Source organism: Artemia sp. Qi Xiang Cuo, chromosome 1 (assembly GCF_049724085.1).
Source record: "Artemia sp. Qi Xiang Cuo chromosome 1, ASM4972408v1, whole genome shotgun sequence".
In the NCBI taxonomy this organism is placed as follows: Eukaryota; Metazoa; Arthropoda; class Branchiopoda; order Anostraca; family Artemiidae; genus Artemia; species Artemia sp. Qi Xiang Cuo.
Window position 1 is genome coordinate 89871228 of NC_142794.1, and position 19097 is coordinate 89890324.

Consider the following 19097-nt stretch of genomic DNA (forward strand, 5'->3'; position numbering starts at 1 on the left):
ATAAAGAAAATAAGATAAAAATTCCGGCCAATTTGTAAGATATGCTCATAGTCAAAACTAACACTGTGCCTTCTCTCTCATTTTGTCGATTTTTCTTTCTTTTTTTTCATAATTAACGCTGTTTTAATGGTACATTAAGTGCAAATATAAAAGGGTTTCAATAAGTATTGATATCCATTAATGTTGGTAGCTTTTTAACAGTGTTGTTTAAGGGATTCAGTACATGCGTTTGAAAAACGTGTTTAACTATATTTCCTTCTCAGTATTTTAGATTCTATTTTTAAGCATATGAAACATGAAACAATTTCAAAAACATACACCTTAGTTAAAAATACTTAGCAGTTGCAGCGCTTTGTTGTCTTTGCTAGATGTCTCTACTAAGTACTCACGTGATCTAAGGGATTTCAATATAAGACAAGCTTCAAAACCCAAAATTTAAATGATGTTGAAAACCTTGATAAGTATTTATTATTTTATTATTCTTAATCGGAAGTGCTTTAAAAGCACAAACATTTACGAGGGGAGTGTTGCTGCCACCTGTTGGGACTCCCCAAAAAAGAGTTCTAAAGGAGCCGTCCATCCACCAACAATTTCTACTTCCTTATGATGATACGCGAGTCAGGAATAAAAATGCTCCAAGTTTGTATCACCTGAGACTATTGACGAGGTAAGACTATTTCTACATGAATTCAAGGATTAAAACCGTTTCAGAAATCAGCATGTTCACCCTTTATTACTGTAGTGTTAAGCATTAGAGTAGCTCAGGCACACTGGAAAGCTGTGAATATAGACTCTTATATTCTAAATTTTATTGATAGATGCAACCCTATGATCGCAGTTCTAGAATAAAATTTTGGGTGGGTGAAGAGGTTTGCTAACAAATAGTATGATTCAACTATAACTAGATAGAAATTTAGTCTACTATCAAACCATCAAAAAAAAAAAAAAAAAAAAAAAGTTGTGCTTCTCTCTCGGTAATTGACATTTTCTTGTTTTTAGTAGCTTCAGAAATCTTAATCCTAGTAGCATCTAATTTATGTGAATATGGACTTGAACAGACTGACAGGTTAAAAATTTCGGTTAAAATAATTAGAAATCATTAGAACTTAGAAGATTGTCAGCACTTCCGAGGTCCCTTGCGCGCGAGCACTTTTCAGGTAATTATACAGTAATACTAAAGGGTGATGCAAGTTTAGAAAAATGGTTTGAACGCAACTTTTTTTTCTAAATAGCACTGGGTGAAACACAATATATGATACTGTGAAATGAATCGTAGCAATTAACAAAAAAGATAAACTGACGAAAGTACTTGATGAGCTAAAGGTACCAAGGCTGAAAAGTGCTGAAATTAGGCTGTTAGCAGAATATATGAAATTTTATGGGCCTTTGGTAAAAGCTTTTGTCATCTTGTACCGTGAAAAAGATTATTTCTTAGGCACATTATTACCTATAATCAAATGTCAAAAAAAGTATGGGAATAGGGAGACATAGTGGTGCTCTGAAAACTGAAAATGCTTTTGTGGATATACTCATAGTCGGCTTTGAGAGTCATTTTGCAAGCCTTTTCTCGCTAGACCTCAATGATGACACCTTTAGAGTTCAACAGGGCCGGTGGTATTCATCCAGTTTTCGAAACAAGAAGCCTTTCAGATGATAAGAAAAGTGTGCAGATAGATTGAATACCGATGGAGATAAAAATACTTGTTACAATTCAAAATAGACCCCTGAAAGGAACCAGTTATACCCTCTAGCACCTGAAAGCATACCGGGACCAAACAGCCCTGATCTTTTATAATTCATGAATATCGAGGGCTGGAATTTGGAACTGGGGGAGTAACTTGTCTCTGAAAGTACATTGCAATCCGTGGATGGCAGAAGAAAAGATGTAGTTCCACACAGTACACATTAGTATCAAGGTTTGCAAGGTATAACAAAAGTGTTCTGTTGAAAATCTCTTCTTAGACAGTGGTTCGATCCTCACTCAAAGGAGATAAGCTGGAAGGCAAAAAGTTTGAATAGCTGGTAATAAACAAGCTGGTATATGGGACAATAGCTGGTTAAAAAATAAACAAGGATGTTCCTAATACCTTATTTTACTTAACTCAACTGCTTTCCAAGATAGCAATAAGCCCCTAAAATAGAAATTTGCCTAAAAATTTTATACATTTCGACATTTTGGGGAAGAAACTACTTGTGCAAACAGCTAATGTCAAATGAAATAGTTTATCAGTAAGTTAGATTAAAATATGAGAATGTCACGACACACACACAGAGGTGACACACACAGAGAGATGACACACACACAGAGACGACACACACACAGACGACACACACAGAGAGACCACACACACACACACAGACGACACACACACACGATACACACTTTTTGCGAACATTGTATTTATTTTTAACGAGTATTTGAAACGCGTGTTTAAACACTTTTCAATATGAGTATTTTGTCTTTCTATTTAAATACTTTGTCTGGGCATTTTGAACATCACTGCATAATGATATCTATCACAATGGACTAGGCGATGCTTTTAACCAATGTGCTTCAGCAATTTGAGCTATGAATCCAGCTGATAAAATAGCTTCCGAAAGATTTCAATATATTTCCAATTTAATGTGAAAACATTGATTTCGACAGAAATAAATGAAAAAAAATCAAATTTATACACAATACCTTGTCTCCAAGTTCTTTTGATATGTCTAAATGTCGTTTACAGCATACAGCAGCTTCGTCAAATCTGCCCATAACCTTTAAGGTATTCCCTAGGTTCCCGCTTGCTTTTGCCTCTCCAAGTCGATCACCCATTGTCCTTAAAAAGCGTCAAGAAACATTTTCAAAAAGATTTTGTTTTTCATTCAATGCTTTAAAAATATCTATTTGCGACTAAATACCATCTAGAAAACAGAAAATGACAATAACCTTTTACTCTTTTTTTCTATTCTATGCCTTAATAAATTTTTGCATTTGGTGTTTTCTACCAATTTGTTTCCCATGCTTGTTTGTATTTGTTAAGATCAAAAAAGAAATATTTTAATTCAGACGTTGAAACTTTTAACTTTTCTTATCTATTCTTTTTAAAATAGTCTGCATTGAAGCTGAATTTATACTCTTATGATAGAATATATCGTTGATTCTAGTACATAAATGATTTCAATGTTTGACCCAATTTTATAGGATAAATTTGCAAGTATTTATTATCCTACATAATCATGTATGACACGTGTAGTTGTGACAATCCTTTAGAAGGCACCCTGAGGATAGTAGACACAAATACAGGCCGATTATCGCAAATTTTAGTCGTCATCCAGCCACTAGCCGTTCTATCCAGTGTTTGGGCCATGGGGCAAGTAACTTTGTAGAGTAAGCTACTGATATTGGATAGGTTGAGACCAGTAATTGCGTAGTCTAATCCCAAATCGTTGATCCTGATGAATTAATAATTTCAATGTTTGACCCAATGTCTGAGACAAATCTACCCATTTTTATTATCTTACCTAATGAGCCATGATTGGGGTAGTTGTGACAATCTTTTAGGAGTAACCCTGAGGATGGTAGACACAAATACGAGCCTATTATTGTTAATTTTAGTCAACATCCAGCAACAAGCCGTCCTGGGCAGTTCGCTCATGGGGTAAGTAACTTGGTAGAGTAAGTTGTTGATATTGGATTGACTGAAACCAGTAATTGCGACTAGAATCTTGCAAGGGAGTTCATTCCCGCTTGATATATGAAGTGCCAACCGTGGCGCACGAAAAAATCCCTTGAAGAGTGACGCAAGACAGGAGGAAGAAGCACCCTTGCCAGTACCAGTTAGAAAAATCAAGTGTCGCTTGCTGCTGATGGCTGGCAAGTAGTAGGCAACTGTCCCCTTTCTTTATACGGGGCCTTGCTTGTCCCAGTGACTATTGGTCCAAGCAAGTATTAGTGCCATATTGTTACTTCTTAGGCGTCGAGGCAAAGAGCCTTTCTGACCTGAGCCATGACTGTGTATTTTTTAGCTCGGCCAGCCAGTCTGATGCTGTCGGAGGGGATTTTGTTGACGGCAGATAAGAACAGTGGGCTCCTTGAAACTACCAATACTACCAAAGAAAAATCCTCTTCAAAGGGATGAAAAAGAGTTATGCAAGCTCTTCCTCAAATACCACGCCCGAGGTGGAACAAATATCCTTAGATCCGCATTGACGACACTAAAGAATATAGATTTTCATATTCTTCGTAGTTGCATTTCTTTTGCTGGGCACATTTAGCATTATTACCTAACTAAGAAAAATAAACATTGAATCGAAGCAAACAAAAAAAAAAATATCAAACGAAAAGGCCAAAGGCCTTTTCCAAGGAACTCTAACTTTAGCGTTCAACCCCCTTTTAATTCCATAAGCTTAAATATGTCTAGCTCTCTTCCTTTTGTCAAGATTAGCCTATTTGTAACTTTTACATTACATTAAATTTTCTGAAGATTCCCGGAAATATTTGAATTTTGTTCTAAACTTTTTCTTGTTATTAAATCTTATAAAAGATTGGCCATGTTTGTAATTGAGAGTTATTTTCACAATATAAATATTTAGCCAAGATATTTTACAAAATACATTACCTTATCAAACTACCAACAGAAATATATCTGCTGGGAGTAGCTTCTCCTAGACATTATTTCTATTGCCTAGCAGCTTTGACCCAAGGCCATAGCCAGGGGGTAAAGTGTTTAAGTCCCCCTTCTCCTGAATTTTTCTTTCCGACTCGTGAAAACTTAACAAAGACGCATAAAAACAAATTTTGATGTGTTTTTTTAACTTTATTATGGTAACCTCCCCCCTCCCCCAGGATAAAAATCCTGGATGCACTGTTGCCTAGACCTCAACTCATTTCTCCAGAATTTTGAAGAATCTCTCACTATTGAACCTGCCCCACCGGTTTTACCATTTTACTGGCCTTATTAATTTATTATCAGTTCGTTACAATGAAACTATCAACTATATTTCCCGCCTCCTGGGAGTCATTACTAATTGGTCTTCAGGTCTAATTGTGTCTTCAGAAACATAGTATTACAGAAAATGTGCAACATCATAAACCTGTGAATAATACCGTCGGGTGGTGTCTTCCTTTTCAGACCATCATATATTAGCCTACTTTATATAATTCAGTGATTGTGAATTATGCCAAATGTCAAAAAAATATGAAAAATGCCAAAAAATCAAAAAGCATTCTGAAAACCATGACGTAATGAGATAGATGATAGTCATCCACTGTCTCCCAGAGAGCGAAAATCAGATCAGTCAGTCGCTTTTTCAATGCCAAAAAAAGATTTTGCGTAAATTAAGAAAATTCGTAAAATAAAAAAGATTCTCTTGCGTAAATTAAGTAACTGTATCTCACTGCAGAGATTGCATGAAGTTAGCAGTATTTTTTTTAAAGGAATAATTTTATATGCAGCTTGGTAAGTATACCATGTTTTGTCTCGCGGTTTGGGGGTCATTTCGGAACTTCCACGAATTTTCATATTTTTATCAGAGAGAGGTGGCAAGGGGGGTAAAGGGCATTTATAATTTTTGGGAAGGGGACAAACTGTTTTTCAGTTGAAATCGCAATATCTGCTACAATTTTCGTTTTCCTTCATTTGCGATAAATAAAAGTTAATAGGGATAAATCCTTTTATTAGACAGTGATAGTTCATACTTTGTGTGAATTATCACTGTTTAACAAAAGGATTTATCCCTATTCGAACTTTTATTTATCATCATGGAAAGGCAGTGGGGTCTTCAAAATTACCTTCCTTTTATTATTTAGATTAGAATAATTAAACTAAAAATGAAGGCGAACATTTATTGAAAATACTTCAAAAACCAACAAAGAGCCTTCGATTTTCCATAAACTAGGGTTTAACAAATGTGAATGGAAAACTAAAGAAGAATTTAAACACATTTATTCAGCCATCAAAAAAAAACATTACCTTGCGAGAGTAAGGTCATGCTTGTGATATTGCATAGCTTTGATATAGTCGCCAAGGAAAAAGTACGCATTGCCCAGCTGACTATAAATAGCACTAAGGGTTCTCAAGTCATCAGTTCCTGATTGAATTGCAGCTTCAAAGAATGCAACGCCAGCACGGCAATCTCCAGCCTTGCACAAGCGCTCTCCTTCCAAAGCAAGCTCAAGACAGGTCACACTATCAACCATCCTGAAAAAAGAATAGAGCATTGAGAATTTAATAAACAAATTTGATGTGCTAGAATCTTGGGCCTCTCGTTCCTTGTAACGAATTAAGGGTAAGGAGTGACACGGGCATATAAAACCGGTGCTCTTGAAAAATGAATTTTGGCAACAAATGATACATAAAAATTAATTTTTATGCTGATTCAAATGCAGAAAATTCCTAAAATTTAAAGTTATCGATCAAAAGCTACAAGTCTTTGAAAATTTGACTGATTTATCATAACTATCATTTTCAATTGACTTTTGAAAATAACTCCACTCACTTTCGACAGCGGGGTCAGTTTTGACTCCGCTGTCGCTTATCTTCTAACCTCATTTTTCTTTCTTATTCATTTTGGGTTTTTATCACTTCAGAAAATTTGCCAATGCCCTTTGCTTTAGTGTCCCTTATTGGTCTAGGTTTACATGAGGGTCCAGGTTGTAGATTTGTTATTTGTTCAGGTGGTGGGACAAAAACTTCTTTTTCTTCCAACGAATTATGATTTGTAATACTTGTAAATTTTCCTTTTTTTGGGTCTTGTTTCGTTTGATAGTCCAGGTTGTTGATTTCAGTCGTTGTAAATTTAATTTGTTCGGGCTATTCTGTTGGTCTTGTCGCGTTTGATAGTTCAGATGGTTCCAAAGAATCATCATTTTAATTCTCATCGCTATCCTTTTCGATTTTGACACGTTTTGATTCTCGATGTTTGTTATCTTCTAACCACATTTTTCTTTCTTCTTCATTTTGGATTTTCCTTACTTAAGACAATTTGTCAATGCTCTGTTAAAAAAATTATTTTGGTAAATTAGAAAAGGTTTTTAAATACATCCATTTCCTTTAAAATGAGCCATTAAACAACTCTCTATGATATTCCAGTGTCCCACTAGTTGCGGAGGGAAAAAAGGAAAAGAAGATGCCCTCGATGCAGAATATTCTGGTTGCAGCCACTTTTCTTGATTGTCAAGCCAATGTATTTCCCTTGTTGTTCAAGCCAAGGGACGGTAAGTTTCCTATATAGGGGTTTCAGAAAAGGCGGTTCTAATAGTGTATCTCTTGTTTTGATCTGACTCTACTTTTAGGAGTTATGGGTTATTATATTTCTTAGTATTGGACGTGACCGTCTCTTACTAGGATACTAGCAACTGCTGCAACCCGGATGATGGTCCAGGTTTTAGATTTGTTAATTGTTCAGGTGATGGGACAAAAACTTCTTTTTCTTCCAACGAAATTATTATTTACAACACTTATAAATTTCCAACATTTGGGTCTACCTCTAGATAAGTTTTTCATAGTAATACATCTTTTCATATTGGGATTTTTGAAACATATTTGATTATTGAACCAAGTCCGATTTCTAACACCGATTGTCTGCTATGTTTCAAACTTTTTGTTTCTTTTTTAGGGTTTTTGAATTGTAGTAATCCCTTGTTAAAATATATACAAATATTTCTGCAATTACCAGTATTTTGCTCTTTACGCATTTTAATGTCTATTCATACTGCAGTCTATTCAAAGAAATTTATTATTACAGCAAGTACGACATCTAACAACAATTTTTACTAAGCTTCAAACTTTCGGTTTTCTTTTTTAAGATTTTTGAATTGTTGTAAGCCTCCTACGCCCTTTTTCCACCAAAGGATTCCAATAAAATTTTGAGATAGCCATTTTTTTTAAAAATAGTGCCAAGATCGGATAACAAATATCCGGGGTCAACACAACCCCCTTAGGGCCCGGGGGCAGGTGTTGCAAGTTACTCCCCGGAAGCATATAAGGTTTTTATGGAAGGAGTGGTCGTAAAAACTTCCGAGAGAGCTCATTTGATTGAAAATTGAATGCTCTAGTTCCCTTTTTAAGAGCCGAAGGTGAATGGAGGGCAACTATACTCCCATGCTCATTCCCAAATGCTTCCGACCAAAATTTTGAGATAGCCATTTTGTTCAAAATAGTTCAAAGATCAGATAAAAAAAAACTCCAGGGTCGAAACAACCACCCCCCCCCCCGATCCCAGGGGGACGTGTTGAAAGTTGTGCTCCGGAGGCAAATAAAGTTTTTATGAAAGAGGCGGTCGCACAAACTTGGTTTTCCCCAAATGCCTCTGATCAAAATTTTGAGATAGGTATTTTGTCCAAAATAGTTCAAGGATCGGATAACAAAACCCCCTGGGTTGACAGGAGCTCCCAGAGCCCGGGAGCACGTGTTGAAAGTTTTCCCCTGGGGGCAAATAAGGTATTTATGGAAGAGGTGGTCGTATAAATTTCGGAGAGCACTCATTTGATTGCAAATTGTTCTAGTTTCCGTTTTAAGAGGCTGAAGTGATCGGGGGGCAAGTATTCCTCTCCCCACCACGCCCTCTTTTCCCCAAATGCATCCGATAAAATTTTTAAGTTAGCCATTTTGTTCAAAATAAACCAAAAATCATTTAACAAAACTCCCAGGGTTGACACAAACCTTCAGAGCCTAGGGCAAGTGTTGTAAACTATGCCCCAGGGGCAAATAAGAATTTTTTATGGGAGGGGTGGTTGTATAAACTTTGGATGGGGTTCAATTGATTATATATTAAGTTCTAGTTTCTTTTTAAGAGTCAAAAGTGACTGGAGAGAAACCAGCCTTCCCCTTCCCCTCTCCCACACTCTTTTACCCCAAAATTGATTCATTCGAAATTTTGAAATAGTCATTTTGTTCGAAATCCCTCCGGAGCACGCCACGTTTTTCCAGAAGTGGTGGTCGTATAAACTTAGGAGGAAGCTGATTTGATTGAAAATTGAAAGTCCTAGTTTATTTTTATGAGTCCGAAGTTATCAGAAGGCTATCCCCCCCCCATCCCCCCACTGTCCTCTTTTCCCAAAATGTATCGTATCGAAATTGAATTTCTATTCGGTTTGGGTTTTTGTTTATTCCTTAATAGTAAAAGATTTTTCCTTCGTTTTCAGCTTGATTTGCATATTCAATTCAAGTTTTACTCAATTTTAGATTTATTTATTTATTTATATGATATTTATTCATCTATATGATAGTCATTTGAGATAGTCATTTGACTATATAGTCATCAACTTTGAGATAGTCATTTTGTTCAGCATAGTTGATTTCCGGACAGAAATTATGTTTTTGAGGAGAACACTCTCCCACAGCCCTCAGGGCAAGGGTTATAAGTTATGCCCTGGGGGCATAAGGATTTTATAGAAAGCTTTGTCATAAAAACTTCAAAAACGACTCATTTGATTGGAAATAAAGGGATAATGCCCTTTTTAATGGTCAAAAGTGATTGGAGGGCAACTAACCCCCCTTTTACACCCACCTTTTCCCAAAACAAATCCAAACAAAATTTTGAGATGGCCATTTTGTTCAACATAGTTGAAAATTTAGGAAATTAGGTCTTTGAGGAGAACCCCCCCCCCCACAGCCCTCAGGGAAGGGTTGTAAGTTATGCCCTGGGGGCATATAAGGCTTTTTATAGGAAGTGTTTTTTTTATGGAAAGGTTGTATAGAAAGTGTTTTTTATAAGGTTTTGTCATAGAAACTTCAGAAAGGGTTCATTCGATTGGAAATTTAAATGGCTAGTTCCCTTTTCAATAGTTGAAAGTGATGGGAAGGCAACTAACACTCCTTCTACGCCCACCAATTCCCCAAACACATCCAATCAAAATTTTGATATAGCCGTTTTGTTCAACGTAGTTGAAAGTTCCGGAAATTATATGTTTGAGCAGGATACTCCCCCTAGTCTTCAGGGCAAGGGTTATAAGTTATGCCCTCGGGACATATATGGTTCTTATGGAAGGAATGCTTGTATGAACTTCAGAGAGGGCTCATTTGATTGGAAAGTGAAAGTTCTAATTCACTTTTTAAGCATCAAGAGATATTGGAGGGTAACCAGCTTCCCCCCCCCCAACACTTTTCTCCCAAATGCATCCGATTAAAATTTTGAAACAGCTGTTTTGTTAAAAATAGTTTGAAGATCATATAACAAAAAGTCCGGTGTCAACAAAACCCCCCAGGGCCCAAGGACAGACGTTGTAAGTTTTGCCCTGGGGGAATATATGGGTCTTATGGAAGGGATACTTGTATTAACTTCAAAGAGGACTCTTTTGATTGGAAATTGAAAGTTCTAGTTCACTGTTTAAGAGTCAAAAGAGATTGGAGGGCAACCAGTCCCCCCCCCCAGGCCGCTTTTACTCCAAATACATCGAATAATAAAATGTAGATAGCTATTAAGTTAAAAATTGCTAAAAAGTCATAACAAAAACTCAAGTGTCATCACAACCCCCCTGGGCCCAGGGGCAGGCATTGTAAGTTATGCCCTGGGGCATATATGGTTCTTACACAAGGGATGCTTGTATAAACTTCAGAGAGGGCTCATTTGATTAGAAATTGAGTGTTTGAGCTCACTTTTTAATAGTCAAAAGAGATCCTATGGCAGCTAGCCCCCCCCCCCCCCCCCCACACGACTTCTTTTTTCAAACCCATCTAATGAAAATTTTGAGATAGACATTTTGTTAATAATAGTTCAAAGGTTGGATAAGAAAAAATTTGGTGTCAACACAACCCCCCAGGGGAAGGCATTCTAAGTTATGCCCTAAGGGCATGTATGATTCTTATGAAAGGGACACCTGCATAAACTTCATAGAGGGCTCATTTGATTAGAAATTGAAAGGTCTAGTTCACTTTTTAAGAGTCAAGAAAGTTAAGGGCAACTAGCCCCCCCCCCCACGCCTATCCATCTGCTACAAATTTTGAGATAGCTAGTTTCTTGGAAATTGTTCAAAAATTATATAACAAAAACTCCCTCCAGTGGCGGGGGGGTAGGCGTTGTAAGTGTTGTCTGGGGGGCGTATATGGTTCTTATGAAAGGGATGCTTGTATAAACTTCAGAGAGGGCTCATTTGATTGGAAATTGAAAGTTCTAGTTCAATTTTTAAGAGTCAATTGATTTTTGACGGCAACTAGCCCCCCCCCTCCCCACACATACACCCTTTTTCCCCAAGCACATCCGATGAAATTTTTATAATAGCCATTTCATTAAAAATAGTTCAAAGGTCAGATAAAAAAAATTCCTGTATTGACAGAACCCCCCAGGGCCCTGAGGCAGCCATTATAAGTAATGCTCTAGGTGCATATATAGTTCTTACAGAAGGAATGCTTGTTTAAACTTTGGAGAGGGCTCATTTGATTGGAAATCGAAAGTTCTAGTGCCCTTTTTAAGAGTAAAAAGTGATCGGAGGGCAACTAACCCCCCAAGCCCTTTTTCCCCAAATACATCTGATAAAAAATTTGAGGTAGCCATTTTGTTAAAAATAGTTCAAAGATCATATAACAAAAACTCCTTACATATGGCCATTTTGTTAAAAATAGTTCAAAGGTCAGATAAGAAAAACTTCTGTGTCAAGGCACACCCCCCAGGGCGGGCATTGTAAGTATTGCCCTGGGGCATATATGGTTCTTATGGAAGGTATGCTTGTATAAACTTTGGAGAGGGCTCATATGATTGGAAACTGAAAGTTATCATTCACTTTTTAAGAGTCACAAAGATCAGAGGGCAACTAGTGCCCCTCTACATGTTCTATTTTCCTAAAACCCATCCAATAACAACTTTGAGAGAGCCATTTTTTCAAAATAGTTCAAAGGTCATATAACAAAAACTCTGGTTTCAACGCAACCCACCCAGGGCCTGAAAGGCAGGCATTGTAAGCTATGTCCTGGGGCTGTATGTGGTTCTTATGAAAGGGATGCTTGCATAAACTTCAGAGAGGGTTCATTAGAATGGAAATTAAAAGTTCTAGTTTATTTTCTCAGAATGAAAAAAGATTGGAGGGCAACTAGCCCCTCCCGCTATCCACAACTTTGGGCTTATTGGATAGATAAACCCATCCAATGAAAATTTGAGGTGACCATTTTCCTAAAAATAGTTAAAACATCAGATATTAAAACTCCAGTTCAACATAACCCCCCAGGGCCCAGGGATAAGCATTGTAGGTTATACTCTGAGGATATATATGGTTCTTATAGAAGGATGCTCATATAAACTTCAGAGAGGCCTCATTTGATTGAAAATAGAAAGTTCTAGTTCACTTTTAAAGAGTCAAAAGAGACCGAAGGTTAATTTGCCCCCCCCCCCATGCCCTTTTTCCCCAAACCCATCTGATACAAAAATTTGATAGCCATTTTGTCAAAAATATTTCAAACATCAGATAATAAAAACTCCAAGGTTGACACAAACCTATTTGTTCACTTTGATACCAGTTTTGATAGTTTGATGAACATTTGATTTTTTTTAAGTTTGATTTTGAAATAAGGAGTTTTTAAAAACTTGAAACTTTTTTCAATAAAAAACGAACAAAAATTAATTTAAAAAAAAAACTTTCCAAAAGATATGTTTTTCAAAGAAAGGTAAAGGCCATTTTAAACTTAAGCTCAGCAGATACAAATACCTCTATATCCATCAAATACTGAAACTATATACATCTTGAACAGTATTGGAAAGTATAAACAAGATCAATTTATATAGTTGACGTATAATGATATTAATTGTTGAAAGATCCATCCATTCAAGAATTTATTTCACTGTAATTTTATTCTTATTTTCAATGCTGTAAAAACTGGAAAAGAAACTATTTGTAATATAATTCGTTTTTAGTTAAGTGCCAATGACACAGGAGGCTTTTGGTTTTTATTTACAGTTAAGGAAGGAGGCAGTATCCAAACACTTGTTTATAGTGAAACTATATTTGTCTCAAACAACTTTAAAAAGAGCTGATAAATTAAACTGAATATTTGATGTATAATGATATTAATAGCTGAAAGCTCATCAGTTCAAAATGTTACTATAATTTTAATGTTTATTTTCAATATTAAGTACAAAAGTAAATATTTGTCTTAAAATTGGTTTTCAGTAAAGCAGCAATGACACAGTAGGTTTTAGACTTTTAAAGTGAGAGAAGGAGGTGATACCCAAACTCTTGTTTGTAGTAATTTTTGTTTGTCTCAAGCTTGACTTGCATATTCAATTTAAGTTTCACTCGTTTTAAGATAAATTTATTAATTTATACTAATATCTATTGAATGTTTGTTTGCATTGATTGTTTATTTAATTTCTGTTTGTTTTAAGTTTAATACAAAAATATTTTTTTTGTTTTAAGCTTGATCTTCATATTCAATGCTTTAAGATCTATTTATTCATTTACATTATTACTTGTTGTATGTTTTTTGGTATGATTGTTTATCTTATTTCTATTCGTTTTGGGTTTCATTTATTCTTTAATTGTAATTTCTGGTTGTTTTGAGTTTGAATTTTAACAGGTATTTGTATCTGTTGAGCTTAAGTTTAAAATGGCCATTACTTTTCTTTGAAAAACTTATTTTTTGGAAAGTTTTTTTTAAATTAATCAATTTTGATAGATATCTCTATCAAAATTGGTGTTCTATTTTAACTTACCCAATAGCATAATGACAATGTGAAAAAGCCATAAAAATTAGATAGTATATAACTTAAAACTAACTTGGAAATAAGAGGAAAAACCAAGAAAATCATAATTAATACAAAAAATACTTGTATATTAATTTCAATGAAGTTCTGTATATAGCCTATCCCATGGCTGTAGTCTGACTGCTAAACTGCATCATGGATAGCAATTCACAAAATGAATGGAGACAATATTTTTTTTCATGAAGATGTAAAGAAAGATGGTAAATTTGGATATATCCCTGTTACTGAGCTTTGACTTGCATGAACATACCACTTGATGCCTTTTTTATGCTCTTTGCAAATATAACAATTGTGTTACTTTGTAATTAAATTTTAACCCCTTTGTAAATTCTTAAAGATGAGACATTTCTCTCTTATTTTTGGCTATAGAAAGAGGGTTAAAATTTATTATTTCATTGGAATTCTATTTTTGTTTAGTTCTATAATCCAGAGGCATTGATTCATCATGATCTATTTCAATAAACAATTTACAAATCTTTCAAAAATTGCAGATGTAGTGTAGTCAAGTAAGGTTATAGTTGCCACCCTGCTGGTATAATGTAAGTTTTGGTTAGTGTGATAATCTACCCTTTGTAGAGGGGCATAATTATGGTCCTAAGGTGAGCAAACTTTGGTAGCATCTCCTTACAATTTGGTACTACTAATTACCTTGAGAGTTCTGACTGGGAATTACAGAGGTTGGCTACAATACAATAAGATACTTGAATACTTATAATATTCCAAGGCATTTCTAAAATAAAATGGACAGAGGTTCCCCTAGCAAATAGTTTTGTGCCCCTTGGTCCCAAAAATCTTAGTCTACATATTAAATTTCAACCACATCAATCCAGCCAATTATGTAGTTTTCCTGGAAATTGGATATTTAGCAATTTCCTTTCAAGCCTTAGAAAAGGATGTTTTCTCTTATCTTAGTAAAACAGTGGTATTTCAAAACTCAGCAATTTGTATTTTTTTTGCATTATAAATATTTTACTTCATATTAAGTTATTTCTGCTTAATTAGATGGTCACCACAGGAGACTTTGCTGCCCTGCTGCAATACTACAATTTTTGTGCAAAAAAAATAATTGAAGCTTTTTTACCATCCCTAGGCATAATGCATGAGGTGCTTGCTGTCTACAGCCCCCCTAGATCCAGCCCTGTATACACCTAATTTGCAGCTCAACAGGTTAAAGGAAATAACTCCAAATTTACCAAAAAGATGTTTTTCAAAATTAAGGGTCAAGGGGCATTCTTTCTTTTTCTTAATGGAAATACAAAAAGCATAGGTAAATTTCTAAGTGGCATTATAATTTAGCTAGGATGAAAGTGAAAACATCATTTGATGCCTTTTTTTATGCTCTTTCATACTACAATAATTGCTTTGGTAAAATTCTACTTTAGATACTTTTGGCTATCTAGGAAAGGGGTTAGTTAGGAAAAGGAAACTTCCAGGGAAGTGTCTACAGGCTAAAGTATGTCCCAGGAAGGTATTTTGAAGTACCTACCTCCACTCTTTCTCTCTCTAGAGGGTCCTGAAATTTGCCTACACGACAGGTACCTACTGAAATTTTGAACAAACAAGCAGCTGGGGTAAAATTCTACTTTAGCTACTTTTGGCTATCTTGGATAGGGGTTAGGTTAGGAAAATGAAACTTTCAGGGATGGTTCTACAGGCTAAAATGTCATGAGAAGGTATTTTGAAGTACCCACCTTTACTGCTTCTCCCTCTAGAGGGTCCTGACCTTAGATGACCTTTAGAAATCTGTGTGTTATAAAAGTGAAACCTTGCAAAATAGATTGTCTGCTTAAAGAAGGTACAACAAAATTGTATTTAGCTTTACAACTTTGCTCAATCCCAATTTATATGGTTGTAAAGATATGTAGGCTAAATACATTTCCTAAACTTTGAAAAAAAACATTGATATGGCTTAAAATTCTTTTCAAATAACAGGAATGGCATTTTCAGAACTAAAGCCAGAGAAAAAGAAACTGATAACTGAAAATCAAGGTAAAATATTGTTTTGTCAAAATTTCAATAGGTATACACCTGTGATGTAGGCAAATTTCAGGACCCTCTAGAGATAAGGAGTGAAGGTAGGTACTTCAAAATACCTTCCCAGGACATACTTTGGTAAATGTTTACCAAATCATATTATTGACTTAAAAATAAAGTTAATATGCCACTCAATGCCTTTTTTATGCTCTTTCCAGGTGGTCAAATTTATTTCCAACAAAAATGATTATTATGTTTGGAAAGAGCATAAAAAATGCATTGAGTGGTATATTCACTTTATTCATAGGTCAATAATATGATTTGGCTTTACCTAAATTTCTACCAAATCATATTATTGACTTATGAATAAAGCAAACATAATACATGGTGCCTTCTTTCATGCTCTTTCAAAATAAAATAATTATTTTTGTCAGAAATGAATTTTACCCCCACCCCCATTTCTGCCAATTCATGGTTTATATTTACACTAGAGGGGGGTGGAGGTAAATATTATTTGTTATGTAAATAAGAAATAAGTTTAAACTTTCCCCCACTCCCCTAATGTGCAAATATATACCCTGAATTGGTATAAATAGGGGTGGGGATAAAACTCATTCTTGACAAAAATGATTATTATGTTTGGAGAGAGCATAAAAAAAGGCAGCAAGTGGTATGTTTACTTTATTTGTAAGTCATTAATACAATTTGGTAAAAATTTACCCATACTTTAGCCTGTAGACCCATACCTGGAAGTTTCATTTTCCTAACCTAACCCCTTTCCAAGATAGCAAAAAGTAGCTAAAGTAGAATTTTACCCATACTTTAGCCTATAGACTCATTCCTGAAAATTTCATTTTCCTAACCTGACCTCTTTCCAAGATAGCCAAAAGTAGCTAAAGTAGAATTTTACCACATCAAGAAAATGCAGTAAAACATGATAATCTGATTCATAACTTGCTTAATTCTTGCTGCATAAATTCAAGCTCACTGCATAATATAAGCTAAAGGGAAAACTTCTTTATAATAGATTTTCTTCAGAGGGCAGGTCAGATTTTACTTCAGCCTTTGTGACAGCAGTCTTTAGTACTATTCAGGCTTAATCCAATGCTTGGGAGGAGTATTACAAAGAGAATCTAGTCTAAAAAATATATTTTTACTTTTTATTTCATGTATGCTTTCTCACCTAAAACTAACCTAAGCCACATTTACTACCTTATTTGGCCTGACCTATTATCTTAGCTTCACTTTATTTTCAAATTAGGCAATTCACAACTGGCAAATTTGATAGCCTACTAGGCTAGCCTATGGTAATCATAGTGACTAACTTCTGGTTTTCAAAGAAAACCAATGCTCCTTTTGATTGTTTTAATCTGGTTTTCTGGTTGTTTTAAACTTTGCACATGCAAGTTACAATTGTAGAATTGCAGTTGTTGGCACTCATGCAACTTCTGACCAACTTAAAATTTTAAATTACATGCCATATATAAACCATGATTGCACATTAGTACTTGGTCACCGTGTACCAACGAGAGCCGAAAAAAATGTGATTTTGGCCCTCGCCGTGCGACAATGCTAAAGTTCTGGTATCCATGCCAAATGCAAAATATAGGAACAATTAAGAACTATATAATAGGGCCGTTTTTTTCACTCATCAATGTGCTAAGATCTTACATCTTTTGCCAGATAACGAAGATCTTACATCTTTGGTCGTTTTTGTGCAAACGTCTTTCATCATTCTGCTGTGATCAGCGGTCTAAGAGCAATGATGAGTAGATCATCAAAGTTCTCTCATCATTGTTCTATATTGCAGAACAGTGGCGGTCTTGACACTTTTTGCTAACATCAGTGAGCTGTAAGATCTTAGAACAAAGATGAGTTAAAAAACGATAATCTATGCAAAAAGATGTAAGATCTTAGTGCTAAAAAACGGGCATAATATGGGCTGTCCCGGTCTAGGAGCGATTTTTTGTGGCGCTCACTCTGTCACTGAATGACTGGCTACAATAAAAGAATAGTATCAATCTTCAGGCCCGCTTACTAACAGCAATTAAGCAATGTCACTGATCAAATTATAGTAAAGAAAGAACTCAAGCCCATAGTAATTATTAATAATAAGTTTTTTCTCTTAGTATTGAAACTAATAAAAAGCCGTAGGCTTTTTCCTGTTTGTAATTAGGGATTTTCCAGGTATGTAGTGGTAGCTTGCAATTTAGCAAGAGGCGATCACGTCCCATCCGGGTTGTAGTGGAAGCCAGCAACCTAGCCAGAAACGATCACGTCCAATACTAAGAAATATAATAACCCATAAATCCTAAAACTAGTCAGATCAAAACCAGAAGTATACTGTTAGAACCGCTTTGTTCGAAACCCCTATATAGGAAACTTACCGTTTCTTGGATTGAACAACAAGGGAAACATATTGGCTTGAAAATCACGAAAAGTAGCTGCAACCAGTATATTCTGCATATACTATATATATATTTTTTTTTCCTCAGATAGCTTGGCACTGGAGCATTATAGAGAGTTTTATAATGGCTCATTTTAAGGAATATTGATGGGGTTTAAAAACCATTTGTAATTAAAATTTTTCTTTTAATAATTTTGCTACGAAATACTGCATTTTTCTGTAATACTGTAGTGGCTTTTTTTACTACATCAGGAATTTGTCACATCTACATACTTTTTTATTTAACAAAAAAAAAAGCAATATTTTTACAAAGAACTATTTACGAAAAACATATTTTTCTATAAATCTGTTGGAGTAAATGTTACTAGCATCTTTCTGCATACGAAAATCAAAATAGGATTTTCACCATTATAAAAAGCATGTAGACATAGCTATGTAAAATGCAGCAGTTTTTGGGTTTTAACAAAAAATATTATTTGTCAACTGAAACTAGAATAATTCCTGAACATTTTAAATAAATTTAAGGGTCGAAATAGTTCATAATCATAGGCAGCACGCTAGCGCTGCCTAAGTAAAGAACGATGTGGGCACAGTGTTTTTTTTCTTCTTCTTCAGTCGGGCACTTTGTATCGAAGGAGTTGTCAAAGAAACTTTGAAAAGGACTCATTCGATTGGAAATTGGAGTGGCTAGTGCCCCTTTTAAAAGTGGAAAGTGATTGGAGGGCAACTAGCCCCCCCCCTACGCCCATAATTCCCCCCAACACATCCAATCAAAATTTTGGGATAGCCATTTTGTTCAGCGTAGTTGATTTCCAGATAGAAAATATGTTTTTGAGGAGGACACTCCACCAAAACCCCCGGGACAACGGTTTTAAGTTATGCCCTGAGGGAATATAAGAACGATGTTGGCACAATGTAATATGTATTACTTTTTCCTTTAGAGCAGGGCACTTTATAAGGAAGGGGTAGTCGTAGAAACTTCAAAAGGGGCTCATTCAATTGGAAATTTAGAGTTCTAGTGCCCTTTTTAATAGTCAAAAGT

At 35.3% G+C, this 19097-nt stretch overlaps 1 protein-coding gene across 2 annotated transcripts in view; it reads right to left on the reverse strand.

Annotated features, from left to right (window-relative positions):
* The window catches only part of pins (G-protein-signaling modulator pins), a 67175-nt gene extending 50060 nt beyond the window's left edge, over positions 1-17115 (reverse strand). For both annotated transcript variants that reach the window (XM_089096768.1, XM_089096758.1), the window contains exons 1-3: positions 16974-17115; positions 5955-6182; positions 2684-2819 (exon numbers count right to left, since the gene is read on the reverse strand). In XM_089096768.1, the coding sequence (XP_088952894.1) occupies positions 2684-2819; positions 5955-6181 (363 nt within the window). In that variant the 5' untranslated portion in view covers position 6182; positions 16974-17115. The remainder of the gene's footprint in view (positions 1-2683; positions 2820-5954; positions 6183-16973) is intronic.
* Positions 17116-19097: the final 1982 nt, after the last annotated feature.